This window comes from Oncorhynchus mykiss, chromosome 19 (assembly GCF_057628025.1).
Source record: "Oncorhynchus mykiss isolate SJ-2025 chromosome 19, ASM5762802v1, whole genome shotgun sequence".
Taxonomy (NCBI): domain Eukaryota; kingdom Metazoa; phylum Chordata; class Actinopteri; order Salmoniformes; family Salmonidae; genus Oncorhynchus; species Oncorhynchus mykiss.
The window spans coordinates 65335561-65361869 of record NC_143040.1 but is presented as its reverse complement, the minus strand read 5'-3'; the positions used below and the strand labels follow the sequence as shown (position 1 = coordinate 65361869).

General features: G+C 44.3%; 2 protein-coding genes and 1 non-coding gene across 6 annotated transcripts in view; 1 reads left to right on the top strand and 2 right to left on the bottom strand.

The window, feature by feature from the left end:
- The window catches only part of LOC149975266 (uncharacterized), a 414127-nt gene that overhangs the window by 265619 nt on the left and 122199 nt on the right, over positions 1-26309 (bottom strand). The window lies entirely within an intron of this gene.
- LOC110498155 (protein quaking-A) overlaps positions 1-26309 on the bottom strand; it is a 139188-nt gene that overhangs the window by 49916 nt on the left and 62963 nt on the right. For all 4 annotated transcript variants that reach the window (XM_036955123.2, XM_036955125.2, XM_036955124.2 and 1 more), the window contains exons 3-4: positions 7766-7882; positions 689-832 (exon numbers count right to left, since the gene is read on the bottom strand). In XM_036955123.2, coding sequence (XP_036811018.1) covers positions 689-832; positions 7766-7882 — 261 coding nt within the window. The remainder of the gene's footprint in view (positions 1-688; positions 833-7765; positions 7883-26309) is intronic.
- trnaa-cgc (transfer RNA alanine (anticodon CGC)) lies at positions 8099-8169 on the top strand. The gene has a single exon. It is a non-coding gene; the product is annotated as a tRNA-Ala (tRNA).

Below are 26309 nucleotides of genomic sequence, written 5' to 3'. Positions count from 1 at the left end.
TAACGGACATATCCGTTAGGGTACCGGTTAACGGACATATCCGTTAGGATACCGGTTAACGGACATATCAGTTAGGATACCGGTTAACGGACATATCCGTTAGGATACTGGTTTTGTCCGACTACTCGGCACACCCCTAATACAGAAGAGAGATTGTATCATTCCCCCTTTCTGCTTGTGGAGAACTGACTATCCCTCATGGCAGTATTACTCACCGCGGGCACCAAACTGACTATCCCTCATGGCAGTATTACTCACCGCGGGCACCAAACTGACTATCCCTCATGGCAGTATTACTCACCGCGGGCACCAAACTGACTATCCCTCATGGCAGTATTACTCACCGCGGGCACCAAACTGACGATCCCTCATGGCAGTATTACTCAACGCGGGCACCAAACTGACTATCCCTCATGGCAGTATTACTCACCGCGGGCACCAAACTGACTATCCCTCATGGCAGTATTACTCACCGCGGGCACCAAACTGACTATCCCTCATGGCAGTATTACTCACCGCGGGCACCAAACTGACTATCCCTCATGGCAGTATTACTCACCGCGGGCACCAAACTGACTATCCCTCATGGCAGTATTACTCACCGCGGGCACCAAACTGACTATCCCTCATGGCAGTATTACTCACCGCGGGCACCAAACTGACTATCCCTCATGGCAGTATTACTCACTGCGGGCACCAGGAGCTTCTTGACCTCCTCTAAGGCTCTTTTCATCTTGATCTCAGCGCGCTTCTGTGTGTCCTCCACCGTGATCAGGACGTGCAGGTCCTCGTTCAGATGTTCCCAGTTGGGCTTGCCTCTGTTTTGCTCCTCCTGTGAAAGAAGAGAAGCGAGAGGGAGGGAAGAGAGAGAGATTAGAGTTTATGGGGGTGCAACGGTGACAGGCCAAGACCCTTTAGAAATGTAGCTTCAATTTTGAAAGGACATACTGCCTTTATTAGAGCCCCACATCAAAAGGTTGACAGCTATCTCTATAGCAACTAAACATCTGAGGAGAATATGTATGTATATCAGAGGCCTGCAGGCTTTTCAATCTGACTAACCTTTTCAGAGGAGACCTACAGTGCTGTCGACACATTGACATGGTGGGTGGGTGTGTGACAGGACAATTGTGCCCAGGTAACAATGGGCCCCTGAGAGAGCCATTTACCTCACTCTGAAAAGGGGGAGGCGAAGCACTTCGAGGTGTTAAATGGTGAGTGGTGCTCCTCGAAAAGGAAGGACAGGCTTTATTCACACACTGACGAGCAAGTCGCGTGGAAGCTTAAGAGGGCCATTTCAATCTGAACACAATGGGGCCCAGCGTTAGACTGACGAGACAGCGAGTGGGGAAATGGATGGAAGAGGTCAATTCATATGAAAGTCTTCACACCCAGGTTTTTGAAAAACTCCTCATACCGAACTTAAATAAAAATAAATAAACTCACTCAATTCTGACTTGCTCTCTCGATTTACCTGGCCTCTTTTGAGACGTTTGCTGACAGCGCTGCACAAAGAGCTGTAAAAAGCTTTGGGTCACAGCGGCATAGCAGCTGTGTGGGTGTGAGGTCTCAGCTCACCATTTCCTCTAAGCCTTTGTGACTCTGAGCGTTTACTAATACACCGCGCCAAGCCAGAGTGGAGTGGCATGCCGCCGGTAACCCGCCTCCTCTGCCGAGAGCCGGCTGTTGCCATGATACTGGTCTTTGCCGTCTCACACCAACACAGAGAGGGAAAATTAAGTTCAATATTCCTCTCTCGTGTTTACCTTTTCCACAGCGGGAGCAGAACATACTTTTAACTGGCAGAAGCCAAAATTATTTGGCCTATTGTTGAGGCACGGTAAATGGTGAGTCAACAGTTTGTGGAGGGATGAACAGGGGCTAACGGTCAATTTTAGGTGTGTGTGTGTGACTACGGCGGAGAGACCAGAGAGACGAGAGAGAGACAGAAACAAGAGAAACGAGAGAGAGGAGATGGGGAGTGAACGAACACTAAACAGAGAGACATCTCCAGCACTGTGGGGGCTGAGGCTTCACAGTCCTGCCTCAAGAAGGGGTAAGGCTAGGAGTGGGGCGGAGCACCACTTACCCACCGTGGCTGGCAGTGAACAAGGTCACAGCGTCCTATGAGCGAGAAAGTGACAACACGACAAACGGGTGGAGGAGTGGTGGGACGCAGCGGCCTGGTGCAACCGCAGAGCATGCTGGGAAGGAGGCGGCTGGGAAGGCCTTTGAAGAGAGACCAAATTGTGGTTACTGACATCTGAAACCGGCTGAGAGACATGCTGCCAAGAAATGGAGTTTGCCAAAATATGAACGTTATGAGAACATCTATAAAGGCAATGACTTGCTTGTGTGGCGCACTGAACCTCCCGTCTAAGCTTGAGCTCAATACATCCTAGACCAAGGTTATGCTCTTAACACGGAAGACACCACACGTCCAGTTTAATTCTGCTTTGTTTTATTGGAAGACTAAAGTTGCATAGCCCTCGACAGGAGTAGCTGGTGTGATCAGCTGATGCTAGGATGAACCTGGGCGATACAAAAAAATACTATTTATAGCAACACGAGGTCGGAATGCACATTTCACAACTAAGCGACTGCTGTAGCCAGCTGTCCCTCTAGCTCGCCCGGTCCCCAAGGGTTCCTAAATAGCGCCTCTTAGCCACGGGTGATGCACTTCAGTCAAATGCCACCAGGCTAAAAGGGACTTGGGGCAAACAGGGGGGCAACAGGGGGTAGGACAGGCAAAGTAGAGTAAGGCTAGCTATGCCGGGAACACAGGAGCTATACTAAGTTTACGGAGGCCTCTTAAATACCTGTCAGAATGAACTAAAGGGGGAACTAAAATTCTAAGGGATATTACATTATATACCAACAGTCCCACATGCTCTTGCCATGTCCAAGGGTCTCTGGATTCCACCTCCATCTATTCTAAGAAGAGCACGAGAGGAACTATCTGTAGACTTTTATGCTATTTTAAAATATGTTATTCAAGCTTCATAAAGCATGAGAAAGCATTGGTTAAAATCAAGACATATCACCTCTAAAACGCTGAAAGACAATCCAAGCACTTCCCACTCATCTTCACTAGAGGCTGCTCTCCTACTACTGCAACGCCCCTCCAGGTCTCTGATCCCTACTGTTTATTTTTCGGTCTCCCATTTCCTCCAACCCTAGCTACTTAGCACCCTACCCAGATGGCAATGCGCAGTCGCAATCTTCGCTCACTCTCTCTCTCCCACTACTCTCTTCTCTTCTAGCCAATCATCTTTACCTTCTTATAAATCCTTCTTCCTCCGGTCTACTGATTTCTGCCTATTCGACCCCATTCTCCTCCCTTTCTGCATCCCCTTTCCCCCAGGACGGCTTGGCAATCCCCTCTTGCTCTGTGGCTGAGTGCCTCAGTGCAAGCTTAGAGAACAGGACTGCGGGTAGCTGAGCGAAAATGTAGGAAAACTAAACTTCCGGAGGACCTATCATCCTTTCACTTCCTCCGCTCTACCTTCTCTTTCTTTGTATCAGCTGCTAAAGCCACTTTATCACTCTAAATGACAACCTTCTGCCTCTTACCCTAGGAAACGCTCTTCCACATTATCTTCTTTCCTTAATCCTCCACCCCCTCCTCCATCTACGAGGACGATTTTGTCAACCACTGAAAAGGTTGACGACATCCACTCAGCCTATGGAGTCAACTGATCCCACTCACACGGAACTACCCTTGACCTCCTTCTCCCCTCTCTCCAGAATAAATCCTGCGACTCCTGAGGTCCGGCCACCCAACAAACATGCCCGCTCAACCCAGGTCCCTCTTTTCCAGACCCTCTCTGGAGACCTTCTCCCATTCTTCCCTCGTCAACTCATCCCTCTTTTCCAGACCCTCTCTGGAGACCTTCTCCCATTCTTCCCTCGTCAACTCATTCCTCTTTTCCAGACCCTCTCTGGAGACCTTCTCCCATTCTTCCCTCGTCAACTCATCCCTCTTTTCCAGACCCTCTCTGGAGACCTTCTCCCATTCTTCCCTCGTCAACTCATCCCTCTTTTCCAGACCCTCTCTGGAGACCTTCTCCCATTCTTCCCTCGTCAACTCATCCCTTTTTTCCAGACCCTCTCTGGAGACCTTCTCCCATTCTCCCATTCTTCCCTCGTCAACTCATTCCTCTTTTCCAGACCCTCTGGAGACCTTCTCCCATTCTTCCCTCGTCAACTCATCCCTCTTTTCCAGACCCTCTCTGGAGACCTTCTCCCATTCTTCCCTCGTCAACTCATCCCTGACCACTGGCTGTCTCACTTCTGATTTCAAAATGGCCCGAGTTGCTCCCCTTCTCAAAAAGCCAACACTCCGTGAACCGTCAGATCCTCCTCCCCACCCTTTCAGGGCTGGGCATCTCAGACTCTGCACACTATTGGATTGCATCCCATCTGGCAGGCTGTTCCTACCAGGTGACATGGAGAGGGTCTGTGACTACACCACATACTTGCAGCACTACTGGTGTCCCCGCAGAGTCCGTTGGCCGACTTCCGAAAACATCTAAAACCCTTTTCAAAGAGCATCTTAAATAATCCCAAATCAACCTCATCCTCACCCTTTGGTGAACTAAACACTCTCACTGAAGTGTTTCCCCCCCTTACTAGTTCCCGACTTTGCTGATATCTACTTTGAGGAAAAATGTATTTAACTATGACATGTTGTTGTCGCACCTAGCTATCTTGAGATGGATGTACTAAGTGGCTCTGGACAAGAGTGTCCACTAAATGACTCAAATGTAAAAGCTTGTGTCAAATGTGCAATCAGACTTCAACCTATCAATTGGCAAATACAGTTAATGTCTCGAGCATTAAATCTAGAGAGCTGAACCAGAGTCTGGTGCAAGATGTTGAAGTTCTGGGCCTTTTGCACTGACGGTTCATCCCCCTTGGATGGAACACTTCCCTGTGCTTCCACACAGAAAGGCCTTTGCAGTGAAGACCTGGTTAGAAGAAACTACAAACGAAGCCCTGAAATCCATTATTTTTTGTTTTATTATTTACACAGAAAGAACTGCCGTTTTTATAGCCACCTTGAAAGGAGCAGTTCTTTAGGAGTTGGGCTGTGATCGTAGTAGTGTGAACACATGGTCTCCAGCGTGTATTTCCTGAGGAGTCCCTCCCTGATTTAGGACTCGTTTGATCAGAGGACAAAGCATCATCCCAGGGACAGGTTATTATCCTGTGTTTGTCTCCCCTGTCTGTTCCTATTCCATCTGCACTGCCACATCAATGATGGTGATGTGGAGGGAACAGAGGTGACTTAAGATGACTTGACTGTTCACACAATAAGAGGTGCCTTGTTATTGAGAACGGATGTCAAGCTCAGCCTGTACCTTTTTAAAAAAGGCAACGCAATCAAGTGAGCAATTACCTAAATCGGTCTTCTTTCGAACACCACCCGAGGTCAACATGTTCAGCCTCAGAATGTTTTTGTCTAGTTGGGTCACACTTCAAATTGACTTGACTGTAATTTAGTGATCTTTTACTTAGTAGTTGTTTGAACACCTTTAAATAGATGCTGCCTTATGTGTATAGCCAGAGTCTATGTATTCCATAAGACACCTCTCATTCAAGGTTACACACAGACCTGTGACACAGGCATCCACCAGAACCAGAGGTCCATGAATAAGCCACAGAGACCACCTGCCACCAACAGCCCAGCGGCGTCACCTGCAGCCACGACTCTACCTCCATTTGTCTCACGTCAAATCCCCCCCGTCTGTCTACGTTCTCCACACTGTGGAGTTCATTTATCACATGCCTCCCCCTCTTCCACTACCCCCTCTTCCTCTATCCCCCCCCCTTGCTCCACCACTCCAGCCACCGGCGGGCTGGGCAAGCCCCTGGAGGGAGCTGCAAACTGAATTATTGAGAGCTGAAAAACAGTGGCTCCTGAATAAAAAGACTGCATTATCCCCCCCCCCCCCCCCCTGCTACTCCTCTCTTCCAGGGAAGTCTGGGAGAACACAAGGAGGTTCAGGGAGGGAAACTACAAACAGACTGACTGACCGAGGTGAGGAAGAGAGACAGAGGTTCCTGGTTATGTGGTAGGAACTCTCTCCTGACTGTTACTGTTGGCTTCAGTGCTGGGGGGGGGTGACAATGAGAGGTGGATGTTTCATTTATTCATATTTGTCCATTTTACACTTATTTTACCAGGTAAGTTGATTGAGAACCCATTCTAATCTGCAGTAATACCCCCACCGCCTCCCATACCTACCCCACTCTCAGTCCTGGTTGAGCCTGTACATTTTTGCCTCTGAAACTTACACAAGGTGGCACAATCTATATTTTTATCTTTTGTTATTCCCCTTTTTATATGACATGCTCTTAAAAGCATCGTATTTTTCAGACTCGTATTTATTAGAAGCAGTTAAAACTGCTGGTCCGTTTATAGGCCTATAATTGCAGCGAGCGTTGGACAGGTCTCAGGGCCATGGAGAGACAAATGAAGGAAAATAAGATACCCTGGGTCATCAAGCCTTAAGATTATAAAAGTAATCAGAGATAAAATAAATGAGCCGAGAGGAGTAGTCTTCGGGACGAGCCATGCTTCTAAATGAGGTGTATGAAACCTAACGCCCACTTAATCTAATTCTAAAAGATGGAACAAGCGAAAAAGAAAACTAACCAGTGCTGTGATAATGAACAAACTCCAAAGGAGATGAATACAAAAAATTAAGCCAAGAATGACGGTGGTGGTATAGAAAGAGAACCCACCCCAGGAGCTAGAAAGCAGATCGAGGCTCCGGTGGGAATCCTTGGACATTCTGCCGTTGATGCTTTCTGCTGCAGCCTCTGTCCAGGCGGGGTCCCTCATGGAGGGGATAAAGTACATTTCTCCCACTTTACTTGTGCAAATACACCGGAATGGATATCTGCTGCCTGACAAATTAACTACACTCAGGGGGGAGAGGAACCGAACCGCAGGTAGCGGATAAGAACGTTGGGCCAGTAACCAAAAGGTCGCTGGTTTGAATCCCTAATATGACTAGGTGGAATAATCTGTTTATCTGCCTTGGAGCAAGGCACCTAACCCTAATTGCTCCTGTAAGTTTTTCTGTAAAGAGCTTCTGCTAAATGACTAAAAAGTAAAAGTAAATGAGCATGTCTGGCTTTAAAATAACGTGTTGTAGCATTGTCAAAGCACCTGCATATGTTTTGAAAGGCGTTGTAGAAATGGCTGGCATTTGCTTTAAAAATGTAATCTCTGAAATATCTATAACGAGGAAAAGTGACAAGATTCCACTGTGGATAGATCAGAACTACATAATACAAGTAACCACTATATGCTACCAATGATCAGTCCAATGTTATGTTTGGGTGGCCGCCGTACATCCAGGGATTCTGAGAAGATGCAGGCGGCCATCTTTGACTGCCACCACTGTGACATCGGTGGCCTTTCAGAAATCAACACATCGCCGTGGCCAAGCCCAGAAAAGAGCCCTTGGCACAGGCCTACCACTGTCACTTCAGAGGTCACTTCCCACTTAGCTTTCCAGAACAGAGTCATGGCTTTCTTACATTTTATGTAGGTTATGTTTGTATATTACACTGATAGCTGGTGGGGCTATAGTAAAATGTTTACTTCTCCACACGGAGTAAGAAATCTAAATAGGCTTTTTACTATGAGGCAATTAGAAGTGGGTCTTAAATCAGAGGCTTTTTTTTTGTTGTGAAAAATTGAGGGAAAACGCAGCGGGGGGTAGAGAGAGAGAGAAAATAAACCAATCACCTTCTTTCTGTCCCTCATGGAGCTCTTGCCTCGCACCATGATTTTACATCCAGTCTCTGCTTCCAGCTGCTTGGCGGTGAGTCCACGAGGCCCCAGGATTCTGCCCACGAAGTTATACTACAGAGAAGACAGGGAGATGGGGAATCAAATATTATCATTCAGGGTAAAAAAAGAATGAAGAGTATTTCACATTCAGACCGCAGTGTAGATAATCAGGCTACAATGAAAATGAAATATACAACTACCTGCACACTATGAATTATTGTCCTGTGATAGCCTACTTATCTTAATCACATGATCAGGGCCTGAAATGAACACCCGCGGATAGATTTTGTCATTGGCTCAGTTGGTAGAGCATGGCGCTCGCAACGCCTGGGTTGTGGGTTCGATTCCCACGGGGGACTGGTAGGAAAATGTATGCTCTCACTACTACAAGTCTGATAAATAATTGAAATGTAAATATTTTACAAGCCTGTTGGCGGTTGGTCACGCTGAGCATTTGGGAACAGTTTTTTTTCTATAGTTCCTTAGCCTTATGTAAAGAACGCAACAGTGATTGGTATTTCTTGCAACCTTCTGAAGTTACGGCATGGGAATGCCTTGGTCGACCACTTAGTGTAGCCAGTTGTCGATGCCAAAACAGTCACTTCTAAAGGCTTTCCCATAAAACCTTCCCAATTAAAATAGAAACTGCAGAGTAGGCGAACCAGGCAGAATGATATCATGGTGTTTTGTATTAACCCTGGCAGGCAGAATGATATCATGGTGGTTTGTATTAACCCTGGCTGGCAGAATGATATCATGGTGGTTTGTATTAACCCTGGCAGGCAGAATGATATCATGGTGGTTTGTATTAACCCTGGATGGCAGAATGATATCATGGTGGTTGTATTAACCCTGGCAGGCAGAATGATATCATGGTGGTTTGTATTAACCCTGGCAGGCAGAATGATATCATGGTGGTTTGTATTAACCCTGGCAGAATGATATCATGGTGGTTTGTATTCACCCTGGCACAATGATATCATGGTGGTTTGTATTCACCCTGGCAGAATGATATCATGGTGGTTTGTATTCACCCTGGCAGAATGATATCATGGTGGTTTGTATTAACCCTGGCAGAATGATATCATGGTGGTTTGTATTAACCCTGGCAGAATGATATCATGGTGGTTTGTATTAACCCTGGCAGAATGATATCATGGTGGTTTGTATTAACCCTGGCAGAATGATATCATGGTGGTTTGTATTAACCCTGGCAGAATGATATCATGGTGGTTTGTATTAACCCTGGCAGAATGATATCATGGTGGTTTGTATTCACCCTGGCAGAATGATATCATGGTGGTTTGTATTAACCCTGGCAGAATGATATCATGGTGGTTTGTATTAACCCTGGCAGAATGATATCATGGTGGTTTGTATTAACCCTGGCAGAATGATATCATGGTGGTTTGTATTAATCCTGGCAGAATGATATCATGGTGGTTTGTATTCACCCTGGCAGAATGATATCATGGTGGTTTGTATTAACCCTGGCAGAATGATATCATGGTGGTTTGTATTAACCCTGGCAGAATGATATCATGGTGGTTTGTATTAACCCTGGCAGAATGATATCATGGTGGTTTGTATTAACCCTGGCAGAATGATATCATGGTGGTTTGTATTAACCCTGGCAGGCAGAATGATATCATGGTGGTTTGTATTAACCCTGGCTGGCAGAATGATATCATGGTGGTTTGTATTAACCCTGGCAGGCAGAATGATATCATGGTGGTTTGTATTAACCCTGGCAGGCAGAATGATATCATGGTGGTTTGTATTAACCCTGGCTGGCAGAATGATATCATGGTGGTTTGTATTAACCCAGGCAGGCAGAATGATATCATGGTGGTTTGTATTAACCCTGGCAGAATGATATCATGGTGGTTTGTATTAACCCTGGCAGAATGATATCATGGTGGTTTGTATTAACCCTGGCAGGCAGAATGATATCATGGTGGTTTGTATTAACCCTGGCAGAATGATATCATGGTGGTTTGTATTAACCCTGGCAGGCAGAATGATATCATGGTGGTTTGTATTAACCCTGGCTGGCAGAATGATATCATGGTGTTTTGTAGTAACCCTGGAAGAATGATATCATGGTGGTTTGTATTAACCCTGGCAGGCAGAATGATATCATGGTGGTTTGTATTCACCCTGGCAGAATGATATCATGGTGGTTTGTATTAACCCTGGCAGAATGATATCATGGTGGTTTGTATTAACCCTGGCAGAATGATATCATGGTGGTTTGTATTAACCCTGGCAGAATGATATCATGGTGGTTTGTATTAACCCTGGCAGAATGATATCATGGTGGTTTGTATTAACCCTGGCAGGCAGAATGATATCATGGTGGTTTGTATTAACCCTGGCAGGCAGAATGATATCATGGTGGTTTGTATTAACCCTGGCAGAATGATATCATGGTGGTTTGTATTAACCCTGGCAGAATGATATCATGGTGGTTTGTATTAACCCTGGCAGGCAGAATGATATCATGGTGGTTTGTATTAACCCTGGCTGGCAGAATGATATCATGATGTTTTGTAGTAACCCTGGAAGAATGATATCATGGTGGTTTGTATTAACCCTGGCAGGAAGAATGATATCATGGTGGTTTGTATTAACCCTGGCAGAATGATATCATGGTGGTTTGTATTAACCCTGGCAGAATGATATCATGGTGGTTTGTATTAACCCTGGCAGAATGATATCATGGTGGTTTGTATTAACCCTGGCAGAATGATATCATGGTGGTTTGTATTAACCCTGGCAGAATGATATCATGGTGGTTTGTATTAACCCTGGCAGAATGATATCATGGTGGTTTGTATTAACCCTGGCAGAATATCATGGTGGTTTGTATTAACCCTGGCAGAATGATATCATGGTGGTTTGTATTAACCCTGGCAGGCAGAATGATATCATGGTGGTTTGTATTAACCCTGGCAGGCAGAATGATATCATGGTGGTTTGTATTAACCCTGGCTGGCAGAATGATATCATGGTGGTTTGTATTAACCCTGGCAGGCAGAATGATATCATGGTGGTTTGTATTAACCCTGGCAGAATGATATCATGGTGGTTTGTATTAACCCTGGCAGAATTATATCATGATGGTTTGTATTAACCCTGGCAGAATGATATCATGGTGGTTTGTATTAACCCTGGCAGAATGATATCATGGTGGTTTGTATTAACCCTGGCAGAATGATATCATGGTGGTTTGTATTAACCCTGGCAGACAGAATTATATCATGGTGGTTTGTATTAACCCTGGCTGGCAGAATGATATCATGGTGGTTTGTATTAACCCTGGCAGGCAGAATGATATCATGATGGTTTGTATTAACCCTGGCAGGCAGAATGATATCATGGTGGTTTGTATTAACCCTGGCTGGCAGAATGATATCATGGTGGTTTGTATTAACCCTGGCAGGCAGAATGATATCATGGTGGTTTGTATTAACCCTGGCAGGCAGAATGATATCATGGTGGTTTGTATTAACCCTGGCAGGCAGAATGATATCATGGTGGTTTGTATTAACCCTGGCAGGCAGAATGATATCATGGTGGTTTGTATTAACCCTGGCAGGCAGAATGATATCATGGTGGTTTGTATTAACCCTGGCAGGCAGAATGATATCATGGTGGTTTGTATTAACCCTGGCAGGCAGAATGATATCATGGTGGTTTGTATTCACCCAGGCAGAATTATATCATGGTGGTTTGTCTTAACCCTGGCAGGTAGATTGATATCATGGTGGTTTGTATTAACCCTGATAGAATATCATGGTGGTTTGTATTAACCCTGGCAGGCAGAATGATATCATGGTGGTTTGTATTAACCCTGGCAGAATGATCATGGTGGTTTGTATTCACCCTGGCAGAATGATATCATGGTGGTTTGTATTAACCCTGGCAGAATGATATCATGGTGGTTTGTATTCACCCTGGCAGAATGATATATTGGTGGTTTGTATTAACCCTGGCAGAATGATATCATGGTGGTTTGTATTCACCCTGGCAGAATGATATCATGGTGGTTTGTATTCACCCTGGCAGAATGATATCATGGTGGTTTGTATTCACCCTGGCAGAATGATATCATGGTGGTTTGTATTAACCCTGGCAGAATGATATCATGGTGGTTTGTATTCATCCTGGCAGAATGATATCATGGTGGTTTGTATTCACCCAGGGAGAATGATATCATGGTGGTTTGTATTAACCCTGGCAGAATGATATCATGGTGGTTTGTATTAACCCTGGCAGGCAGAATGATATCATGGTGGTATGTATTAACCCTGGCAGGCAGAATGATATCATGGTGGTTTGTATTAACCCTGGCATAATGATATCATGGTGGTTTGCATTCACCCAGGCAGAATGATATCATGGTGGTTTGTATTAACCCTGGCAGAATATCATGGTGGTTTGTATTAACCCTGGCAGAATGATATCATGGTGGTTTGTATTAACCCTGGCAGGCAGAATGATATCATGGTGGTTTGTATTAACCCTGGCTGGCAGAATGATATCATGGTGGTTTGTATTAACCCTGGCAGGCAGAATGATATCATGGTGGTTTGTATTAACCCTGGCAGAATGATATCATGGTGGTTTGTATTAACCCTGGCAGAATGATATCATGATGGTTTGTATTAACCCTGGCAGAATGATATCATGGTGGTTTGTATTAACCCTGGCAGAATGATATCATGGTGGTTTGTATTAACCCTGGCAGAATGATATCATGGTGGTTTGTATTAACCCTGGCAGACAGAATTATATCATGGTGGTTTGTATTAACCCTGGCTGGCAGAATGATATCATGGTGTTGTGTATTAACCCTGGCAGAATGATATCATGGTGGTTTGTATTAACCCTGGCAGGCAGAATGATATCATGGTGGTTTGTATTAACCCTGGCTGGCAGAATGATATCATGGTGTTTTGTATTAACCCTGGCTGGCAGAATGATATCATGGTGGTTTGTATTAACCCTGGCAGGCAGAATGATATCATGATGGTTTGTATTAACCCTGGCAGGCAGAATGATATTATGGTGGTTTGTATTAACCCTGGCTGGCAGAATGATATCATGGTGGTTTGTATTAACCCTGGCAGGCAGAATGATATCATGGTGGTTTGTATTAACCCTGGCAGGCAGAATGATATCATGGTGGTTTGTATTAACCCTGGCAGGCAGAATGATATCATGGTGGTTTGTATTAACCCTGGCAGGCAGAATGATATCATGGTGGTTTGTATTAACCCTGGCAGGCAGAATGATATCATGGTGGTTTGTATTAACCCTGGCAGGCAGAATGATATCATGGTGGTTTGTATTAACCCTGGCAGGCAGAATGATATCATGGTGGTTTGTATTCACCCAGGCAGAATTATATCATGGTGGTTTGTCTTAACCCTGGCAGGTAGATTGATATCATGGTGGTTTGTATTAACCCTGATAGAATATCATGGTGGTTTGTATTAACCCTGGCAGGCAGAATGATATCATGGTGGTTTGTATTAACCCTGGCAGAATGATCATGGTGGTTTGTATTCACCCTGGCAGAATGATATCATGGTGGTTTGTATTAACCCTGGCAGAATGATATCATGGTGGTTTGTATTCACCCTGGCAGAATGATATATTGGTGGTTTGTATTAACCCTGGCAGAATGATATCATGGTGGTTTGTATTCACCCTGGCAGAATGATATCATGGTGGTTTGTATTCACCCTGGCAGAATGATATCATGGTGGTTTGTATTCACCCTGGCAGAATGATATCATGGTGGTTTGTATTAACCCTGGCAGAATGATATCATGGTGGTTTGTATTCACCCTGGCAGAATGATATCATGGTGGTTTGTATTCACCCAGGGAGAATGATATCATGGTGGTTTGTATTAACCCTGGCAGGCAGAATGATATCATGGTGGTATGTATTAACCCTGGCAGGCAGAATGATATCATGGTGGTTTGTATTAACCCTGGCATAATGATATCATGGTGGTTTGCATTCACCCAGGCAGAATGATATCATGGTGGCTTGTATTAACCCTGGCTGGCAGAATGATATCATGGTGGTTTGTATTAACCCTGGCAGGCAGAATGATATCATGGTGGTTTGTATTAACCCTGGCAGAATTATATCATGGTGGTTTGTATTCACCCTGGCAGAATGGTATCATGGTGGTTTGTATTAAGCCTGGCAGAATGATATCATGGTGGTTTGAATTCACACTGGCAGGCATAAAGATATCATGGTGGTTTGTATTAACCCTTGCAAAATGATATCATGGTGGTTTGTATTCACCCTGGCAGAATGATATCATGGTGGTTTGTATTCACCCTGGCAGAATGATATCATGGTGGTTTGTATTAACCCTGGCAGAATGACATCATGGTGGATTGTATTAACCCTGGCAGAATGATATCATGGTGGTTTCTATTAACCCTGGCAGAATGATATCATGGTGGTTTGTATTCACCCTGGCAGAATGATATCATGGTGGTTTGTATTAACCCTGGCAGAAGGATATCATGGTGGTTTGTATTAACCCTGGCAGAAGGATATCATGGTGGTTTGTATTCACCCTGGCAGAATGATATCATGGTGGTTTGTATTAACCCTGGCAGAATGATATCATGGTGGTTTGTATTCACCCTGGCAGAATGATATCATGGTGGTTTGTATTAACCCTGGCAGAATTATACCATGGAGGTTTGAATTCACACTGGCAGGCAGAATGATTTCATGGTGGTTTGTATTAACCCTGGCAGAATGATATGATGGTGGTTTGTATTCACCCTGGCAGAATGATATCATGGTGGTTTGTATTCACCCTGGCAGAATGATATCATGGTGGTTTGTATTCACCATGGCAGAATGATATCATGGTGGTTTGTATTAACCCTGGCAGAATGATATCATGGTGGTTTGTATTCACCCTGGCAGAATGATATCATGGTGGTTTGTATTAACCCTGGTAGAATGATATCATGGTGGTTTGTATTAACCCTGGCAGGCAGAATGATATCATGGTGGTTTGTATTAACCCTGGCTGGCAGAATGATATCATGGTGGTTTGTATTAACCCTGTCAGAATGATATCATGGTGGTTTGTATTAACCCTGGCAGAATGATATCATGGTGGTTTGTATTAACCCTGGCAGAATGATATCATGATGGTTTGTATTAACCCTGGCAGAATGATATCATGGTGGTTTGTATTAACCCTGGCAGAATGATATCATGGTGGTTTGTATTAACCCTGGCAGAATGATATCATGGTGGTTTGTATTAACCCTGGCAGACAGAATTATATCATGGTGGTTTGTATTAACCCTGGCTGGCAGAATGATATCATGGTGTTGTGTATTAACCCTGGCAGAATGATATCATGGTGGTTTGTATTAACCCTGGCAGGCAGAATGATATCATGGTGGTTTGTATTAACCCTGGCTGGCAGAATGATATCATGGTGTTTTGTATTAACCCTGGCTGGCAGAATGATATCATGGTGGTTTGTATTAACCCTGGCAGGCAGAATGATATCATGATGGTTTGTATTAACCCTGGCAGGCAGAATGATATCATGGTGGTTTGTATTAACCCTGGCTGGCAGAATGATATCATGGTGGTTTGTATTAACCCTGGCAGGCAGAATGATATCATGGTGGTTTGTATTAACCCTGGCAGGCAGAATGATATCATGGTGGTTTGTATTAACCCTGGCAGGCAGAATGATATCATGGTGGTTTGTATTAACCCTGGCAGGCAGAATGATATCATGGTGGTTTGTATTAACCCTGGCAGGCAGAATGATATCATGGTGGTTTGTATTAACCCTGGCAGGCAGAATGATATCATGGTGGTTTGTATTAACCCTGGCAGGCAGAATGATATCATGGTGGTTTGTATTCACCCAGGCAGAATTATATCATGGTGGTTTGTCTTAACCCTGGCAGGTAGATTGATATCATGGTGGTTTGTATTAACCCTGATAGAATATCATGGTGGTTTGTATTAACCCTGGCAGGCAGAATGATATCATGGTGGTTTGTATTAACCCTGGCAGAATGATCATGGTGGTTTGTATTCACCCTGGCAGAATGATATCATGGTGGTTTGTATTAACCCTGGCAGAATGATATCATGGTGGTTTGTATTCACCCTGGCAGAATGATATATTGGTGGTTTGTATTAACCCTGGCAGAATGATATCATGGTGGTTTGTATTCACCCTGGCAGAATGATATCATGGTGGTTTGTATTCACCCTGGCAGAATGATATCATGGTGGTTTGTATTCACCCTGGCAGAATGATATCATGGTGGTTTGTATTAACCCTGGCAGAATGATATCATGGTGGTTTGTATTCACCCTGGCAGAATGATATCATGGTGGTTTGTATTCACCCAGGGAGAATGATATCATGGTGGTTTGTATTAACCCTGGCAGGCAGAATGATATCATGGTGGTATGTATTAACCCTGGCAGGCAGAATGATATCATGGTGGTTTGTATTAACCCTGGCATAATGATATCATGGTGGTTTGCATTCACCCAGGCAGAATGATATCATGGTGGCTTGTATTAACCCTGGCTGGCAGAATGATATCATGGTGGTTTGTATTAACCCTGGCAGGCAGAATGATATCATGGTGGTTTGTATTAACCCTGGCAGAATTATATCATGGTGGTTTGTATTCACCCTGGCAGAATGGTATCATGGTGGTTTGTATTAAGCCTGGCAGAATGATATCATGGTGGTTTGAATTCACACTGGCAGGCATAAAGATATCATGGTGGTTTGTATTAACCCTTGCAGAATGATATCATGGTGGTTTGTATTCACCCTGGCAGAATGATATCATGGTGGTTTGTATTCACCCTGGCAGAATGATATCATGGTGGTTTGTATTAACCCTGGCAGAATGACATCATGGTGGATTGTATTAACCCTGGCAGAATGATATCATGGTGGTTTCTATTAACCCTGGCAGAATGATATCATGGTGGTTTGTATTCACCCTGGCAGAATGATATCATGGTGGTTTGTATTAACCCTGGCAGAAGGATATCATGGTGGTTTGTATTAACCCTGGCAGAAGGATATCATGGTGGTTTGTATTCACCCTGGCAGAATGATATCATGGTGGTTTGTATTAACCCTGGCAGAATGATATCATGGTGGTTTGTATTCACCCTGGCAGAATGATATCATGGTGGTTTGTATTAACCCTGGCAGAATTATACCATGGAGGTTTGAATTCACACTGGCAGGCAGAATGATTTCATGGTGGTTTGTATTAACCCTGGCAGAATGATATGATGGTGGTTTGTATTCACCCTGGCAGAATGATATCATGGTGGTTTGTATTCACCCTGGCAGAATGATATCATGGTGGTTTGTATTCACCATGGCAGAATGATATCATGGTGGTTTGTATTAACCCTGGCAGAATGATATCATGGTGGTTTGTATTCACCCTGGCAGAATGATATCATGGTGGTTTGTATTAACCCTGGTAGAATGATATCATGGTGGTTTGTATTAACCCTGGCAGAATGATATCATGGTGGTTTGTATTAACCCTGTCAGAATGATATCATGGTGGTTTGTATTAACCCTGTCAGAATGATATCATGGTGGTTTGTATTAACCCTGGCAGAATGATATCATGGTGGTTTGTATTAACCCTGGCAGAATGATATCATGGTGGTTTGTATTAACCCTGGCAGAATGATATCATGGTGGTTTGTATTAATCCTGTCAGAATGATATCATGGTGGTTTGTATTAACCCTGGCAGAATGATATCATGGTGGTTTGTATTAACCCTGTCAGAATGATATCATGGTGGTTTGTATTAACCCTGGCAGAATGATATCATGGTGGTTTGTATTAATCCTGTCAGAATGATATCATGGTGGTTGTATTAACCCTGGCAGAATGATATCATGGTGGTTTGTATTAATCCTGTCAGAATGATATCATGGTGGTTGTATTAACCCTGTCAGAATGATATCATGGTGGTTTGTATTAACCCTGGCAGAATGATATCATGGTGGTTTGTATTAACCCTGTCAGAATGATATCATGGTGGTTTGTATTAACCCTGTCAGAATGATATCATGGTGGTTTGTATTAACCCTGGCAGAATGATATCATGGTGGTTTGTATTAACCCTGTCAGAATGATATCATGGTGGTTTGTATTAACCCTTGCAGAATGATATCATGGTGGTTTGTATTAATCCTGTCAGAATGATATCATGGTGGTTGTATTAACCCTGGCAGAATGATATCATGGTGGTTTGTATTAATCCTGTCAGAATGATATCATGGTGGTTGTATTAATCCTGTCAGAATGATATCATGGTGGTTTGTATTAACCCTGGCAGAATGATATCATGGTGGTTTGTATTCACCCTGGCAGAATGATATCATGGTGGTTTGTATTAACCCTGGCAGAATGATATCATGGTGGTTGTATTAACCCTGTCAGAATGATATCATGGTGGTTTGTATTCACCCTGGCAGAATGATATCATGGTGGTTGTATTAACCCTGGCAGAATGATATCATGGTGGTTTGTATTAACCCTGGCAGAATGATATCATGGTGGTTGTATTAACCCTGGCAGAATGATTTCATGGTGGTTTGTATTAATCCTGTCAGAATGATATCATGGTGGTTTGTATTAACCCTGTCAGAATGATATCATGGTGGTTGTATTAACCCTGTCAGAATGATATCATGGTGGTTTGTATGATTGATTACTATGGTGCTGCAGCACAGAAACACCACTAGCCAGACACCAGTCTCTTGAGGTGCACAATTTAAATTAATGGGCAACTACACCCTCCAATATATTTTTACCCCAGAATTCAAAACTGGTCTCCCGGTGTTCCCAGCAGTGCAACCTGCTGCCGAGCCAAAATTACGGCACCGGACTGAGACCAGGATCACCAGAATGCAAGCTGAATTTTTAATGTATTTTTTCTCGAGGGGAAAATATAAATGAAACTACAGGGAACTAGGTTGGGGGGGGGGGTCAAAATAATCCAACATTATTCGGCAAACTAAAAACATAAGAATGGTGAAAGAGGGAAGGGGAGGGTGGTTGAACGGTCAACAGGGTTTGTTTACCGTACGCAGAGTGCTAAGCTATGCAAGGTGACGTGTAAGAGTTCCAGGCCCTTCCGTTTCCCCGTGGTTGACGTTACTGTTACTATGGAGCTCGGGTAGACAAGAGGGCAGGCTAGGCCAACGTCTGTTTGGTGAACTCTGGTCACTACAATGGTGAGGGGGTGGTGTGATGCCAAGGCATCGGGGGGCACGTGTCCTCCTGTCCTGTCTTTGGTCACACAGTAGCGTATCTAGCAAGGTTTTTAGGCAGAGGAGGAGCAAACTGTCAGTCTCCATCACGGTGGAAGCAGCAGATGAGAGAAGAGGACCCAGCTCCCAGGCACAGTCTCTACCCATAGGGTTTCCTCCATCAGCCAGCAATCTGACATCACAAGCAAGAGCTCAGAGACACTTGAAGGCGACAGGGGCCAGGTGTCTGGGTGAAGCACAACCTCTACAGCTAGCTAGCAACCAACTGGCCAGAGTCTTTCTGAGGCAAGATACTTCTTCACACCATCTGTCAACATGGATATATGGCTATTTAAGGTCAGATATACTCAGTGTTAATCCAACCCCAGCCAGTGGCACAATTAATGCTAGTGTGGAATACTATAATTTGCCAGCCAATTACCTGGCTATATGTTGATGTCAAGATACAGCCAGAGAAGACCTACACTAGCATCTGTAAACCGCATCTGAGGAGAGTCTTGGTTATGAAAGGAGTTCCTATACTGATATGGACATAAATAATAAAATATCTCTGTGCGACTGCTCTCAGGCAGATAAGAAAGAGAAGTGAATTCTCCCTGGCCATGAATATGTTGATGCTGATCGTACATGACAGAGCAGGGGCTTGCAGGAACGTAGGGAAATTGCTCATTTGAATACTGGAACAAGACAGTAATTACTGCCAGAAGGGGCAGGATAGCGGGGGGGAGGCAGGCAATGTCCCTTCTCCCAAAGTTGAGACAGTTTTTCCAATGGCTTTAAATACTCTGCCTTTGACATGCATGATATGGGTGGTGATAGGAGTGGTTCAAGGACATAGGGTCGTGAAGGGACTGGGGGAATATGTCTATTTTTAAGAGGGGAGTGGGCGGCAGCCATGTTTGGCGAGGTCTGGCTGAGGCGTCAACACGCTCTCTACTCCAGGAAAAATCCACGCGGCTCAAAATGTCAGCCAACATTAAACATCCGGGACAGAAATACCAGCCCCATCAAAACATTCAATAGAAGAGAGGAAAAATCAACGCTTTGATGAATGAGGGATTTGCTTTCAAACTGGCAATTCAAACAGAGATAAGAACTGTCCCCATGAGAAGTTACAACAGAACCCCCTCTCTCATCACCCCTTATTGTTCTCCATGTCCCAGATCATCTCTAACCTGCAACAAGCACTAGATCAGGTCTTCATCCTGCAGCGAAGGTGCTGAGGCCAGTTAAAAGGAGGACCGCCAATCGTAAACCATTGGCATGTATAAAACAATACAAAGCCAAACATGTTGGCCTCTTTCAGAGGACAGACTTGCTAGGAACTCCCGACACATGAAGACTTCGGCAGAAAGAGTCACTTGACCTGAGTGAGTCTGGTGACGTGCATGGAATCGCTATAAAAGACAGCTTGTTTTTGAGTATGTGTGCATGTCTGTCACAATTCTACCATTTCAACAATCAAACATGGCTGATAACGGGTAGCTATGGCCACAGGGCAGTACTAGAAATAGACATCTAGTTACAGCATGGTAAATATGAGCAGCTTCAACAGCCAGGCTGGCTAACCAACCATATAATCAGCATCCATTCTGATTCACCGGAGAGAAAGTGCTTTAACATAACCAGCACTAACTGTACAAATTACAAATTCAGAAATCCCCATTCCTCCACCTCTGTTCTGACCCAAACTCATCCGTCTCGTTCTTTATCTGTTGAATGAAATGCATGCATAAACGATTTATTTATTTTGCAAACTCGACAAGAACTCTCCGCCGGCTCTCTCTCTCTCAGCGGAGGCCCGTTCTCTGAGCAACCAATTCCCTTTCCTCATTTAAGGCATTAGGAGATTAGAGACACTGGGACCTTTTCGCCGACAGTTTTTTTCTCTCCCAAACGTTTATCTCAGTTTCCTCAAACCCTTGCGAATCGACACGCACACAGCCGCCCCATCCACCTCCATCCGCCCTGCCCCGGCCCCCACCTCAGAGGGCCTCCCAGGAAGGAGGCTTAGTGACATTAAAGGGGCTTTGTTTACACCCTGTTATCGGCACTCGGCAGACGGAGGGGGGCCAGCCCGGGGGCACTGAGAGAAACTCCTTGCCGACGCCCTACTCTTCACTCTGAAGTTGACTGGCTCCCCTGGGCTCAGAGGCAGGGAGCAGGCGGTTTACCGGGGCTCTACCAAAAGCTTTAAGGAAGCATACAATGTGCAAATGTTTGTTTGCCTCGTACGCAGCTCTGGATGGGAAAGGAAGTGGAAATTAGATCATGGCGAAGGGTCTTCGAGTGTATTGGGGGGCTTAGCAGGGATAAGCACAAAGAATATGAAAATCGAGTTGTCACTAGAAGATTGTAAATGAGCAACACTTCCTTTTTCATACAGTAAGACGTGAGTGCAACAGCAACTGTGTCTACCTCAGGCACCGCACTGAGTGGTGACATATTTCCCACCAATCGTTCAGGCACCCGGGGCTATTATGCCACAGCTCACATATTGGCCCCGTTCCTCTTACCAGGGGAGACGAGAGTGTGTGGTCTATTGTAACATATTTACATATGCAGAACATGATTACAACCTATGCCCATGCGCTGTAGACATCTCTCTGAGACATGATTGGCCGACTGGAAAACTCCACCCAGCAGAAGTGACCTCCAAAGCACACCGGATCCAGACAAACTCAACTACTGGTCTGTTCAATAGCATTAAACTACACGTCCATTTTTCAGAGATAGCCATGTATGCATTAAATCAATTAATTATACTTTTCACCAATCAAACTACATAATGGTAATCATTTATTTGAAAGGAAAATCTCTGTTAACAAACGGGGTAAATCATGAAGTAGCCTCGGCCAGGGGAGATGAACGCATCGAGCTATCCAACTTGTTTTGGCAGATTTCACGGGGCTACAGTTTCGTCTTTTTGGGGGACTTATTTTATTGTCTTGATCAACAACATTTGCATAGAAGTAGCTTTTATAAAAGTGTGTGCCGTCTCAAACTAGTAATGATGTCATTACGAGGCAAAAGGGATGCAACCAGGAGTCAGTTCGAAAGAGGTAACAGAGCATCTTTGGGAGAGACGCGAGAGAGAGTTCGCAGAGGTAACAGAGCATCTTTGGGAGAGACGCGAGAGAGAGTTCGCAGAGGTAACAGAGCATCTTTGGGAGAGACGCGAGAGAGAGTTCGCAGAGGTAACAGAGCATCTTTGGGAGAGACGCGAGAGAGAGTTCGCAGAGGTAACAGAGCATCTTTGGGAGAGACGCGAGAGAGAGTTCGCAGAGGTAACAGAGCATCTTTGGGAGAGACGCGCGAGAGAGTTCGCAGAGGTAACAGAGCATCTTTGGGAGAGACGCGCAAGAGAGTTCGCAGAGGTAACAGAGCATCTTTGGGAGAGACGTGAGAGAGAGTTCGCAGAGGTAACAGAGCATCTTTGGGAGAGACGTGAGAGAGATTCCGTGAATAAATACAGTTTTGGTGGCAATCAGCTTTGAAAGCAGCATATTTTGCATTCTGGTTCACCATAATATCACAAACAAAGCTCCTTCCTTACTACACACCGTCTCCCAGGTGACAGTTTGGGTTTTAGCATTCAGTCAATACTACTGTTTTCCTCACCTTTGCTATGTACAGTTCCCCCACAACCAGCGTATTCCCCAACAGACTGGAGCGGAGAGAGGGCAAGGCAAGAAGAAGGGCCTTCTATGCCGTACATTTTTTTAAATAATTGACATCCCACAATTAGGATCTGTCAACAACAAAAGAAATACACCAAATCAGTTCTAGAACCCATTTCCTGGTTGTGAGGTCTGGGGTCCACTCACCAACCAATAATTCACAAAATGGGACAAACACCCAATTGAGACAGTAAACAGAATTCTGGAAAACATAGTCAGTGTTACTGTAAAACACCAAATAATATGCTGAGCAGAATCCAGAAAAGAGCGGTTAAATCCTACAACCATCTAAAAGGAAACGATTCCCAAACCTTCCATAACAAATCCATCACCTACAGAGAGATGAACCTGGAGAAGAGGCCCCTAAGCAAACTGGTCCTGGGGCTCTGTTCACAAAACACAGACCTCACAGAGACTCAGAAAAAAAATGAAAAACTAAGAACCATTGGACACACTAGAAAGAATCAACCCAAAAACAGAGCAAACTGGAATGCTACCTTTCCCTAAACAGAGAGTACACAGCAGCAGAATACCTGACTTCTGTGACTGACCCAAAATGAGGAAACTCCTTGATTACTGTATGTACAGACTCAGTGAGCATAGCCTTGCTATTGAGAGAGGCAGGTGTAGGCAGAGAGAGAAGACAAGCTATGTGCACACTGCCCACAAAATGAGCTGGAAACTGAGCTGCACTTCCTAACCTCCTGCCAAATGTATGACCATATTAGAGACACAATTACACAGATCCACAAAGTATGTGTGTAATGTTTACTGTTAATGTCTGTCTGTGTTTTGGTCATGTTTACTGTTAATGTCTGTGTTTTGGTCATGTTTACTGTTAATGTCTGTGTTTTGGTCATGTTTAATGTTAATGTCTGTGTTTTGGTCATGTTTACTGTTAATGTCTGTGTTTTGGTCATGTTTACTGTTAATGTCTGTGTTTTGGTCATGTTTACTGTTAATGTCTGTGTTTTGGTCATGTTTACTGTTAATGTCTGTGTTTTGGTCATGTTTACTGTTAATGTCTGTGTTTTGGTCATGTTTACTGTTAATGTCTGTGTTTTGGTCATGTTTACTGTTAATGTCTGTGTTTTGGTCATGTTTACTGTTAATGTCTGTGTTTTGGTCATGTTTACTGTTAATGTCTGTGTTTTGGTCATGTTTACTGTTAATGTCTGTGTTTTGGTCATGTTTACTGTTAATGTCTGTGTTTTGGTCATGTTTACTGTTAATGTCTGTGTTTTGGTCATGTTTACTGTTAATGTCTGTGTTTTGGTCATGTTTACTGTTAATGTCTGTGTTTTGGTCATGTTTACTGTTAATGTCTGTGTTTTGGTCATGTTTACTGTTAATGTCTGTGTTTTGGTCATGTTTAATGTTAATGTCTGTGTTTTGGTCATGTTTACTGTTAATGTCTGTGTTTTGGTCATGTTTACTGTTAATGTCTGTGTTTTGGTCATGTTTAATGTTAATGTCTGTGTTTTGGTCATGTTTACTGTTAATGTCTGTGTTTTGGTCATGTTTACTGTTAATGTCTGTGTTTTGGTCATGTTTACTGTTAATGTCTGTGTTTTGGTCATGTTTAATGTTAATGTCTGTGTTTTGGTCATGTTTACTGTTAATGTCTGTGTTTTGGTCATGTTTACTGTTAATGTCTGTGTTTTGGTCATGTTTACTGTTAATGTCTGTGTTTTGGTCATGTTTACTGTTAATGTCTGTGTTTTGGTCATGTTTACTGTTAATGTCTGTGTTTTGGTCATGTTTAATGTTAATGTCTGTGTTTTGGTCATGTTTACTGTTAATGTCTGTGTTTTGGTCATGTTTACTGTTAATGTCTGTGTTTTGGTCATGTTTACTGTTAATGTCTGTGTTTTGGTCATGTTTACTGTTAATGTCTGTGTTTTGGTCATGTTTACTGTTAATGTCTGTGTTTTGGTCATGTTTACTGTTAATGTCTGTGTTTTGGTCATGTTTACTGTTAATGTCTGTGTTTTGGTCATGTTTACTGTTAATGTCTGTGTTTTGGTCATGTTTACTGTTAATGTCTGTGTTTTGGTCATGTTTACTGTTAATGTCTGTGTTTTGGTCATGTTTACTGTTAATGTCTGTGTTTTGGTCATGTTTACTGTTAATGTCTGCGTTTTGGTCATGTTTACTGTTAATGTCTGTGTTTTGGTCATGTTTACTGTTAATGTCTGTGTTTTGGTCATGTTTACTGTTAATGTCTGTGTTTTGGTCATGTTTACTGTTAATGTCTGTGTTTTGGTCATGTTTACTGTTAATGTCTGTGTTTTGGTCTTCATTTAATTCGCTTTGTTTTTGTTTTATTTTTTTACTTGGCAAACACTTGTTTCCCATGCCAATAAAGCTCCCCCACAGACACACAGAGAGACACACAGAGAGAGACACACACAGACAGACACACAGAGAGACACACAGAGAGAGACACACACAGACAGAGAGTGAGATATTGGAGAAGGGGCGATGCCCCTGCCCATCACTAATTAACATCCAAGTAATGCGGTGTCTGGGCCCGTCAGGCCTGTTCTCGTTCTCTAACCTGGGCCCTGGGCCCGTCAGGCCTGTTCTCGTTCTCTAACCTGGGCCCTGGGCCATCAGGCCTGTTCTCGTTCTCTAACCTGGGCCCTGGGCCCGTCAGGCCTGTTCTCGTTCTCTAACCTGGGCCCTGGGCCCGTCAGGCCTGTTCTCGTTCTCTAACCTGGGCCCTGGGCCCGTCAGGCCTGTTCTCGTTCTCTAACCTGGGCCCTGGGCCTGTCAGGCCTGTTCTCGTTCTCTAACCTGGGCCCGTCAGGCCTGTTCTCGTTCTCTAACCTGAGCCCGTCAGGCCTGTTCTCGTTCTCTAACCTGAGCCCTGGGCCCGTCAGGCCTGTCTTGTTCTCTAACCTGGGCCCTGGGCCCGTCAGGCCTGTCTCGTTCTCTAACCTGGGCCCATCAGACCTGTTCTCGTTCTCTAACCTGAGCCCGTCAGGCCTGTCTCGTTCTCTAACCTGGGCCCTGGGCCCATCAGACCTGTTCTCGTTCTCTAACCTGGGCCCAGGCTGGCCTGTTCTCATTCTCTAACCTGGGCCCGTCAGGCCTGTTCTCGTTCTCTAACCTGGGCCCAGGCTGGCACAACCAGGGCTGATCTCCAAAAACAGTGAGGTACTATCCAATAAACAACTCTTTAGTTTTCCATGGTAATTAACATAACCCTACGCTAGGGGGACTAAGGTGGGATAGGAGGTAGGATAGGAGTAGGGATAGGAGTAGGGATAGGAGGTGGGATAGGAGTAGGGATAGGAGGTGGGATAGGAGGTGGGATAGGAGGTGGGATAGGAGTAGGGATAGGAGGTGGGATAGGAGTAGGGATAGGAGGTGGGATAGGAGCATGGATAGGAGGTGGGATAGGAGTAGGGATAGGAGGTGGGATAGGAGGTGGGATAGGAGCAGGGATAG